This window comes from Echinops telfairi, unplaced genomic scaffold, assembly GCF_000313985.2.
Source record: "Echinops telfairi isolate 266 unplaced genomic scaffold, ASM31398v2 ScPeMD7_2565;HRSCAF=3150, whole genome shotgun sequence".
NCBI lineage: Eukaryota > Metazoa > Chordata > Mammalia > Afrosoricida > Tenrecidae > Echinops > Echinops telfairi.
This window is the reverse complement of record NW_022106463.1, coordinates 9,972,703-9,983,612: the sequence shown is the minus strand read 5'-3', so window position 1 is coordinate 9,983,612 and position 10,910 is coordinate 9,972,703. Positions and strand designations below refer to the sequence as shown.

The 10,910-nt window shown below is 54.8% G+C and overlaps 1 protein-coding gene across 1 annotated transcript in view; it reads right to left on the bottom strand.

Annotated features, from left to right (window-relative positions):
• Positions 1 to 10,910, bottom strand: part of PDS5B (PDS5 cohesin associated factor B) — a 79,386-nt gene that overhangs the window by 19,462 nt on the left and 49,014 nt on the right. The window contains exons 19-23 of the mRNA XM_045293997.1: positions 9,577 to 9,735; positions 5,419 to 5,487; positions 4,332 to 4,468; positions 2,255 to 2,478; positions 416 to 481 (exon numbers count right to left, since the gene is read on the bottom strand). Coding sequence (XP_045149932.1) covers positions 416 to 481; positions 2,255 to 2,478; positions 4,332 to 4,468; positions 5,419 to 5,487; positions 9,577 to 9,735 — 655 coding nt within the window. The remainder of the gene's footprint in view (positions 1 to 415; positions 482 to 2,254; positions 2,479 to 4,331; positions 4,469 to 5,418; positions 5,488 to 9,576; positions 9,736 to 10,910) is intronic.

The window sequence follows — 10,910 nt, the reverse complement described above, 5'->3', positions numbered from 1 at the left end:
CAGCTGGACGTTTAAAATGGACAAAACTGTCCATCTGAGTCCACCCTCCCCTACACACAGGATGTGGGGCCCACACGCTCACACACAAACCATTTCCCTGAGCAGGGCAGACGCCCAGACGGTCGCCATCTGTGCTACCCTTCAAAGGAAAGACTCGGGGAATGGCGTTCTCGGGAGAGCATGGGGCTGCTCTCTGCAAGTTGGATGGTTGAACCCACCAGCCCCCTCTCGGGGCAAAGAAGAGGCTGTCTGCTCCCGTGAAGACTCAGTGTCAGAACTGACTTAGGCCAGCCGCTGTTTCTATTCAGATTAAAGTGCACAGATTTGCAGGGTTACTGATCAACTTCACAGTCCAGTCCGGGAACCTGGCTGTCCCTGGCCTCTGCTGCCGGCTCCCCTCAGCCCAGCCCATTACCCCGTCCCTCCTCAGGGCCCTCTTGGGCTCCAGCCACCCGCTCCTGCGAGGCCCAGGAGGAGAGTCCTGAGGAGAGAGGGTGCGGACCATGGCACGAGGAGCGGGGTCGGTGAGTGAGAAGCCGGGAGTCGGCAATGAAGACGCAGGCGCGCATGGTGAGGCTGGGGTCTCCCCGGAGCACTTCCAGGGGCGACGAGGACACAGGAGGAGGGATGAGGAGTGAGGGGACCCAGGGAAAAGCAACGCCAACATAGACACCACTCCGGGAGTGGAGCTCAGGAGAGCAGGCAGCCATGACGGGCAGGGGCAGCAGCCAAGAGGGCAGCGGCCCGTAGATGGGGGAAAGCGCCCTGTGTCCGCTCATGGGCGATGCTGGAGGTGCGCTGTCCTGCCCGGGGCTCCTCCCGTGACAGAGCCCTTCAAAGGCATCTTACAACGAGGTACACAGAGGGATCCACACCCGTCAATAGGACACGGTCCAATTACGGCCCAGCCGTCTGAGACATCTCCACCTTGTGGACGGTGAGGACGACTTCAAGGACAGCAACAGTACCCTAGACAAGCATGTGAAACCTGAGCAGGCTGCAAGTACCGCCAACCAAGACTGCAGTACTGTGACTTTGTATCTGTGTGTACACATAGGAAACAGAAATGTATGCGTGGATCCCCAGAGGCGGGCACACACGCAGATACACACACATATTCCAAACAAAAAACCAACTGCACAACCGACTCTTGTTAAGAAATTCAACACTCGAATTTTAACCAATTGTTACTTTTCTTACAAAATATGATTCTTCCCAGGTTACGTGGGAAGGCTGCCCCATGCAGTTACTGTTTCAGGAACCGCCTCACTTCTCAAAGCGCACTAATATCTGAGCAACAAGAAAGCACACGTAGATCATAAACTTGTATGAACTGAAGCATAATCAGAGTGCAAACAACAGACAAGCGGATGGGCTTCCGGTGCAAACACCAGCAGTGGGAGGGAGGGGCAGAGCAGGAGGAAGCTGAGGCCTGTCAAGGGCCCCCAGAGCATTCAGATAAATAACCGCTGGGAGAAGACCAGGAAGACTGCGTAGAAAACCTCCCAGGACGAGTGACTCCTCCCACCCAGCTGGCGGCGGCACTGCCAGCAAACGTGCCTCGGGGTCAAGGCAGCAGCTCGGTGTGATGCCACTCCCACCCGAGCCTGGGACTCGAGCTGAGCTCATAAACAAGGGCAACCGGCAACCCTTCCCACAGTTAAGCCACCCAGTAACAGGGATGGTTCCTGGTTTGACCTGAAATCCATACAAAAAGTCATTCGAGAAATCGCACCTCCTGTATTTTTGTTTCAGGAACTACACGGTGTTAACCAACTAGCAAACCCCACTGCCATCCAGTCACTGCCGACTACAACCACTCGATGGGGTGGGACAGAGCTGCCCCATCAGCTATCCTGGGTGGTCTTCCTCCCATGAAGCCACTGGGCGGATTTGAACCGCCTGCCTTTCCCATTAGCGGGGGAGCACTTCACCACGGCTCCGTTCCAAAAAAATCCAGGTGAAACCCCTGCCATCGAGCCCATTCCAACTCACAGCGACACCAGGGGCAGGGCGAGCTTCCCTTGTGGTTTCCCTACAGAATCCATACAGGAGCAAAAGGCCTCCTCTTTCTCCCATGGAGCGGTTGTTGAGTTCAAACTAATGACCTGCAGCTAGCAGACCAATGCCTAACCTGCTGTGCCATCAGGGCTTCTACGGGCCTGTGAGGGCTCCTAAGTACTGTGGGAGCAACCACAACTCAGGGAACTGGGGACTCTGCGGGTGTGCAGGAAGAGGGATGCCCTCAATGGGCCTGCTGCCAGGGAGCAGCTGCTGCCCCTCAGCGGATGGCCAGTGCGCTCCCTGGTACTGCCCGGGCCCCTCAGAAGGAGGGGGGGGTCCCCTGCCCTTACGTTGATGGCCAGTGCGCACAGCTGGTACTGCTCCAGGGTGATGATCTCGTGGTAGCAGGGCTCCTGCGCCAGCTTCACGATGGCACTCCCGGCGGCCAGCCTCAGGCGAGACATGTCTGGTTTGCTAGAAAACAAGCGAGCGCGACTCAGCACTTTTCCTTCTGGCTCGTCCAGGGCCGTAACACTACTCTGACAGCCAGGGACCCCGCAACGTGGGGAGCCACCGAGCACACCACCGCTGGTGCGTGAGACCATGGCCAGCCCGACAAGTGACCCTGGCATCCTAGCCTCCGGCAGCGCCTTGAGAGCCGTGAGACAAACCACCCTGCAGCCATGCCCGCAGCAAGTCTACACGGGGGCTTCAAAAGGGCCGTGGAGAACCCCATGATCTGTTCACGCCATCTTCCCACGAACATTTTAAGGCCTCCTCATTGCTGTGTTAGTTGTTGGGTCTTGTCTTCCATTGCAGGTAGTTTCCAAACAGACACAGAAAGGGTTAAAAGCACCCTGGTTTGAGGGTCGTCACCAGGCAGTCAAGATCGCTGCGAGCAGCCGACCCCGAGGGAAGGCTTCCATGCAAGGGCAGCTGTTTGCAACTGCTCAGTGTCACTAACAGGCCCTGTGAGGGGTAGAGAGGGCTTCTCTGGGGCAGTCAGCAGGGCACCTTACACAGCAGATGGCTGGGGGGAGGGGGGGGGCGCGTCAGGAGCAAACGTTCACTCTCCTTCTGGAACCCCACTGTGTATTCGCGGTTCACGTCACGGAGCAAACACGCTCTCAGGGCCCCAGCACTGAGGAGGGCTTGAGAGAAAGATGACAACCAAGATGGCCGAGGCCGTCAGCTCTCCAAGGACGAGCGAGCACTGGCTCCACGGCCGGCAGGGCGGGGCCAGCAGGCAGACTTGGCCCAGGGAGGTGGCCGCCTCCACACGTTCTATCTGGGTCTCTGGTTCCTGTGCGCTTGTTTTCCACTGTCCCCTTTTCAAGCCGAGGAGTCTTTCCTTCAAATCATACCTTCCCAGGGGCTGGAGGTGCAACACACGGAAGCCAGCTGGTACGAAAGCCAGGGGCCGAGGGTCCTAAGGCCCCAGCTGAGGGGTCCTGCCACACAAGAGCAGCCTGGAGCCCGGGCACCAGACCACTGCGCCAGTCCCCACACCTTGACCTGTCCTAGCGCTGGCTCCTCTTAGTTCCTCAGAGTTCTAAGGAGCCAGGGAAACAGTGGACAGCTGGTCGGCAGACCGGCAGTGAAAGGCCACCGCCAACCCTCAGGAGAAAGTGGTGGTCGCTGGATCCCGTACAGATGGGCAGCTCTGAGGAACTGGGATCCAGTGGCCATGAGTCAGGCTCTGCTCAGCCGCCAGGGGTGTGGGTTTCTGATTGTGGAATGTCCACAAGGGAGGCGGTGTGGTCCACTGGTTATGGACATGGACAGATGCAGGTGACCACACAGGGCCCCAGTCAGGTGCCACCAGTGCTCAGCCCCCACAGGCACTTGATTGCTCCGCGCTCGGGCTCATGGCCTACAAGGGTCCCAGACAGACTCTGAGCACCTGCCCCTGCGTGCGGCCTCTGTAGCGCCCCTCCACAAAATGTCCCTCCCAGTGTGCAGGAGCTCCATCTCATCTACTCTGAGCCTCTCGAACCAGCCCCGGAGGAGACGACAGAGAAGCCCTCAGAAACCGCACCAAGAATCAGATGCAAGGACGCAGCAAACGTGTCCCCAATGCCTCGTCTATCGGCTCCCTTCTGGTCTCCTACACAAACCTGCCTTCAATCCCCTCCGCACAGTTACTGCTACCAACAAGGGCTGGCCCGTTTCTCTCTCCCTGAGAGAAGCCCCGAGATCCAAGTTATGTCCATCACTCTGTGAGGGAGGCGAGGAGAGCTTTCCCCGGCTCACTACAGGTCGCCCAGCTCACAGAAGGGCCGTGAGAAACAGGCCAAGGTCTGAGCGGCCGGCGGGGCTCGTGGTACCTGATCTTGCCCTGCTCCGTCAGGTCCCCATCGCTGTGCAGGATGGTGGTCAGCAGCCTCAAGGTGGACGTTCCTGACTTGCTGTGATTGTTCTTCATGCCCAGGAGCCAGCGGACCATCATCTTAATCGCCTGGATCTGAGCAGCAGGAGACAGACCCCTGAGTCCCCTCGCCATGTTTTCAGAGTTCGGAAGGCTAAGCAGCCCTGGTGGCACAGAGGGCTAAGTGCTAAGCGCTGGGCAGATAGTGGGGAGGCCAGCCGTCTGAAGGCAGGAGGAAGAGGCGGTGTCTCAGTGGTGCAGACTGAGAGCCTGAGGACTCTGTGAGATCGGCTCATGGCCGGGGGCTGGGTTCTTGCTTTTAAGGGGGGAACATTTATTGTGCATACAAATAAGGAACCTTGGTGGCGTAGTGGTCGTGCTGCCAACTACCACTTCAACAGTTTGAAACCACCAGCCGCTCCGTGGAAGAAAGACAAGACTTTCTCCTCCCAGAAACAGTTAGTCTCAGAAACCCACAGGGGCAGTTCTTGGCTGTCCTGTAAAACCACGCTGAGTTAGAATTGACTCGATGGCAGTAGAGAGGTTCAACAGATGTTGATAGATACAGGCAGCTGGAGATTAAAAGTCAGTCAGCCAGGGACAGACAGACGACTGTTCCTAGACGACTGTTCTCTGCTTCGGGCGCAGTGAAAGGGGCAGGGCAGTTCCCTGGAGAGCAGAGCCCTTGGCCTGCGGCCCTGACGACTGGAGGTCCAAAGGGCAGCACGGCACTGACCTTGGACAAGGCTCAGGGAGGAGTGGGGGTGCAGGATGGGACACTGAGGGGTGTCAATCAATGACAAAACAGGGTGCAGGGCCTCTGTGAATTGGAACCACCACGACCATCGTGTGGTGACACTCAGAACCAAACAGAGCACCCTCTGCCCCTGACGCGACAGAACATCTATGACTGGACAGCAGCGGGCAGCCAGCCCTTTCTTCCAAAGCACTGCTGGGTGGGTTCGATCACCAGCCTCTTTACAGGTGAGCCTCCGGGACCTCGTGACAACAGCACATCGGATCCCAGATGCTGGCCGGTGACTCACCTTGACCATTGTCTCAGGGGAAACCTCTTCGTCAGGAACCCAAAGCTTGGTCGTCTTTTTACCTGGAAGCTAAACGAGACTGAAGTGAGCCATCCTGGGAGGGCAGGCTGGAGGTGCTGGGGAGCAGCCAGGGAGTGCAGTGAGTTGTGAAAAAGCCTCAATGAACCATCGCAGCACACTTGAGATGTGCCCCAAGGGAAACCCCGGGGCATGCAGAGGTGGGCGGCCTGGACCACAGACATGGCGGCCTTACTGACCCTCTGCTGACGCTCCAGAGGACCTGGCACACGTGCCCACTGACACGACTCTACTGGTGAGAAGGGGACCAGAGGAAGAGGATCTACTGGAGCAGTTCCTGACCAATGTCAGGCCTGGGGGTTGGGGGTTGGGGGTTGGGGGTGAAAGCAAACACACACTCACACACTTCTGGGAGAATTGGTCACCTGTGATTCCTCAGATGTGAGCACTGAGAACCAAAGCTGTAACCTTCCTGAAACATCTACTCCTGTATCCAGGGCACCAGTACTCAAGGAAGGGGGACGTTTTTCAAAAAATGTAAGGCAAGGAACAGGCTGCCAGACTGCCCGTCTATTCAGGAAGAATTACTCCAGATGACACTAAGCACCAAACACTGCAGCCCTAAGATCCTAACAAATGAAAAACGAAACCCTAAGGGACGCGAGGCTGGGAGAAGCCATCAGGAAAATCCACAAACACAGCCAAGACTCTGGAAAACGAGAACTAGGGGGCAGGAACAACCCCGGAACCAAGGGAAGAGCATCCCATGGGCCTGGGACAGGCACTGAGGAAGGAGGTACCCACGCAGCATCACCCAGTCCCCAGCACCAGCGATGGACTGAACCGCCCGCTGACACCCAGCAAGATGAGGACAAGCAAGACTGGAGGGTGTTTCCTCCAACAACAGCACCACGGCGGGAGAGGGTAAGCACCTGAAATGTACACCGCAGAAATACAAAGAAAGGAAGAACGGCAAGGATCAGAGAACCTTCACACTGCTATTCGTCTTAAATGACATGATTGAAAATACAGATCGCTAAAAGAGCCCATCAAGAAAATAACATATATTTATAGGTTTAGTATTAAGGTAGCAGATGGACATTGGGCCTCTACTCAAGTACTCCGTCAATGCAAGAACACTTTGTTCTATTAAACTGGCATTCCATGATGCTCACCTTCCTGACACAATCACTGAGGACAGATGGGTGCATGGGCAAATGTGGTGAAAAAAGCTAATGGTGCCTGGCTATCAAAGGATACAGTGTCTGGGATCTTAAAGGCTTGAAGGTAAACAAGCGGTCATCTACCTCAGAAGCAACAAAGCCCACATGGAAGGAAGCACACCAACCTGTGTGATGACGAGGTGTCAAAGGGATCAGGTATCAGGCATCAAGGAACAAAAAATCATATCACTGTAAATAAAGGGGGGTGCAGATTGGGGACCCAAAACCCATCTGTGGGCAACTGGACATCCCCTTATGGAAGGGTCTCCAGGAGGAGACCAGCCAGTCAGGATGCAGTGTAGCAACGATGAAACATACAACCTCTAGTTCTTTAATGCTTTCTACCCGCCACTATCATGATCCCAATTCTACCTTACAAATCTGGCTAGACCAGAGCATGTACACTGGTACAGATAGCAACTGGAAACAGGGAATCCAGGACAGATGAACCCTTCAGGACTAGTGGTGAGAGTGGCGATATCGGAAAAGTGGAGGGAAGATAGGGTAGAAAGGGGGAACCAATTTCAAGGATTACATATAACCTCCTCCCTGGGGGACGGATAACAGAAAAGTGGGTGAATGGAGAAGTTGGACGGTGTAAGATATGACTAAAAAAAATAAATTATCAAGGGTTGATGAGGGAAGGGGGAGTGAAGGGAAAAATGAGGAGCTGATACCAAGGGCTCAAGTAGAAAGCAAATGTTTTGAGGATGATGGCAACAAATGTACAAATGTGCATGACACAATGGATGTATATGTATGGATTGTGATAAGCATTGTACAAGCCCCCGATAAAGGGATTTAAAAAGGAAAGAAAATAACTTACCCCGAATGACCACAAACAGGAAAAAAAAATTGGGAAAACTGGAGTGTGTAACATCAAGATGTGCTGGAGAAGTGTTGAAAACTACTGTGTAAGGAGACTCACAATTGCAGGGTAAGTAACGGACAGAGTGAACAAGGGACGGAGGCGGCAAGACTGGCAGCCCTAGACAGGAGCTGGGCAGCCGGGGTAGCGCCGATGGCTGGGGAAGGTGCAATTATTCCTGAAGTTGTGCTGTGGAACGTGGCCGTCCTCTTGGGAGAACAATAAAGAAATGGAATCCTTCCATCTCAGAACCCCACAACCACCCAGTCAAATCCAGACAGAGCAGTGTGAGCATGTGAAAAGAAACCTAAAAGCTCTCAGAAGAAAGTCTGAGAGACAGACAGCCTGCATGGTGCTGGAGCACCAAGTATCTCCCCCACACGAGAAAATAATCATGGGTTCTGTTCATTACAATGAGTAGTGTTTTGAACTAAATTTGGCATGTAACCTTCTCACTGAAAACATAATATTCTCTCTCTCCCTCCCTCTCTCTCTCTCTCTCTCTCTCTCTCTCTCTCTCTCTCACACACACACACACACACACTTTTGTTGGAAAAGCACTGCGGAGTGGCCAGCTGAACCATAAAGGAGGCTCTGGGCTCTGGGGTGGGAGATGGCACCACACACTGAACAAAGGAGCAGTGTGTTTGAAATGACCTGCTGGACAAACCACCTGGAATAAAAAATGGGAAAAGATTTCAGAAGACTCTTCAGAGAGCAGGCAATGCGCTCCACCAAGCTCCACCTACTACCACTCTCAAAGCCTGCGGCCACAAGTCTATTCCGACCACGCAGCCGTGCAGGCCTTCCAGGGCCGCCAGTCTCGCTGGGGCAGAGTCTGAACGTCAGCTTGGTGGTTGGCAGTCCAGCACCTTCCCCACAGCACCACTAGGGCTCCTGTCTACTGTGCAAAACTGAAGGAATGTGACAATAACAAACGTCACACAACGCCAGCGAGAAAACGGGTTCCAAGTTCCTTTTGAAAGGTAATTTGACGTAACATCGGAGCGTTCCACAAGGACTTTTGCTAAGATGCACCTGAGGTTCTCCGGACACACATCCCAGCAGCACTACTGACAAGAACAGAGAGACTTTGAGCGCCGTCCCACTGGGAGAATTAAACAATGTACCAGCTGCTGCCCACAGCAGAGGGGCTAACCACAAGGTCAACAGTTCAAATCCACCAGCTGCGCTGCAGGAGAAAGAAAGACGGTCTCAGAAACCCACACGGGCAGTCCCTCCCTGCCGACCAGGGCTGCTGTGGGCCGGCGAGTTTGGTTTCTGACTTGGCCCCCAATGGAGCCGTGGGCAACATGAGAGAGAAGTGGACCTCAGCCAGGCTGCACAGCCAGCAGAGTTCTAGAGTCGAGTTCTAGAGTCCCAGGGGGAGGGGCGGCCAGCCGGGTGCTAGAGACTGTGCCCGACCACAGGACGCGGCTATACTGCTCAGAGACAAGCCGAACCAAGCAGCTGTTTAAGAGAGCAAGAGAGATGTGGTACAGCACTTACATGTTTAGTTAGGGAATCCTGTCAGAGAAGAAAAACTCAAAGGTGTGACAGGAAAATGCTGGCTGCCCACTGAAGGTGACCTGTGTCTCTGCATGTGTGTGAAACACATCAGGTGACTGTTTCGGAATCAATTCTCATAGAAACAAACAGATGACGGACAAACCCATTCGCATTCTTTCTTTCCTCCTGGAGCTCTAAAATTCTCTCCTGGAGGGAGGGAGGGAGGGCGAGGGAGCAAGTACTGTCCCAACAGCTATGCTGTGAATGGACTTGTGAGGCTTCACATGACAAAACAAACTATGTCATCCCAGAAAGGCCACCTGGTGAAGCTGAGTCACGAAGGGCGGACCTGCATTCATCGGAGAGAGCAGTCAGGCCACGTGCCAACATGCAGCCACACGTGTTCCGCTCGCTTCACTTTTAGGGAGGCAGAGGCTGGACGAGGCTGCCCGAGGGAAACATTGCCCTGCCCCACTCAGCTGGGGCACAGGGTCAGGGAAGCAGACGGGTGAAGAACGTGCAAATCCACAACTAAATTACCCGGTCGTTCATGAGCAGGTCTTTGACGATGAAAGTCGCCACCAAGGACTTGAGCGGGGCCGCGAACTGCTCGGGCGCGAGCAGGGCGATGTGGCCGATGGTGACGAGCGGCGTGATGAGGTGCTCCAGGTTGCTTGGGTCCAGGCTCTTGTGCAGAGGCTGGGGGAGGGGGGAGGGGGGAGAGGGAGGTCACGTCTCCACGTGTGCAGACATGCCGTGCAGGCTCCCTCTCTGACGCACTATCACACAAGGCCAGGAGGGGGTCCCGTCCCGGGGGTTAGGTGCCGAGAGGTCATCAGTTTGAATCTACCAGCTACTCCAAGGGAGAGAGAGGAGGCTTTTTGCTCCTTTTCGTAAAGAGTTAGTCTTGGAACCCCAGAGGGGTAAGTGTACTCTGCCCCACAGGCTCCCTATGAGCCGACAAACAGAGTCAAGGGCAGTCATGTGCTTTTGTTTTGAGGTGCCCTCATGCATGCACATCTGCAGTCTGGCCCTGAAAAGAATTCTTTCTGCAACACGTCCTGACTGCACTTCACCATAAACCGCATGCGCTGAGCACTCAGTTCTGTGCGGCCACGGTAGTGCGTTACAGGAGCTGCAGGTACACCGTCTTGGAGGCTGCCCCCCTTTCTCTCGCAATGCGGCCTGCATGGCTAGCGGTTCAGAGGGATGTCCTCGCTCCCTCGGGAGCATGAGTGTGGGTGGATGAAGCAGGAGCTGCTAGAACACAACACCCTAGTAAGTCCTGCGAAGAACCCATAGGGGGCGGGGTGGGTGCAGCCTGGTGCTACAGACACACTTTCTTGATTTTAAAAACAAGAAAATACAGAAACATAGTATCTACTAAAAATGCCCATGCACTATTTACAAGAAAATTCTGTATTCTGAAAATGCCATGCTGAACACCCAGGGTTTTGAGCTTGAAAAACAATATGAGGCTATTATTGTTACCCAGCTGTAGGGTGGGGGTGGGCGGTACCCACCCAGGCACAAGAGAGATTTAAAGGAGCCTGGCCCTTGTTATTACTCTTGGTGACTTCCCTCTACTGGACACCTACCCAAAGCCGGTTTCCTTATAGCCAAAACCTGACACACACACACCGCCGTGGGGTCGATTCCAACTCGGGGAGACAACAGGGCAGAGCAGACCACGTGGGTTTAAAGCCTCGGCTTTCAGAGCGTCTGGTGGGTTCAAACTGCTGACTTTCTAGCCCAATACACCCCCAGGCTGCTAGAAGTTGGTGTTATTATCGCTCATCATGCACCAGCACTGAAGCAGCACCATCGCGGACAAGAGGCGGATGGGCAGCCAGCTGGCTCTACAAAGTCTTTTC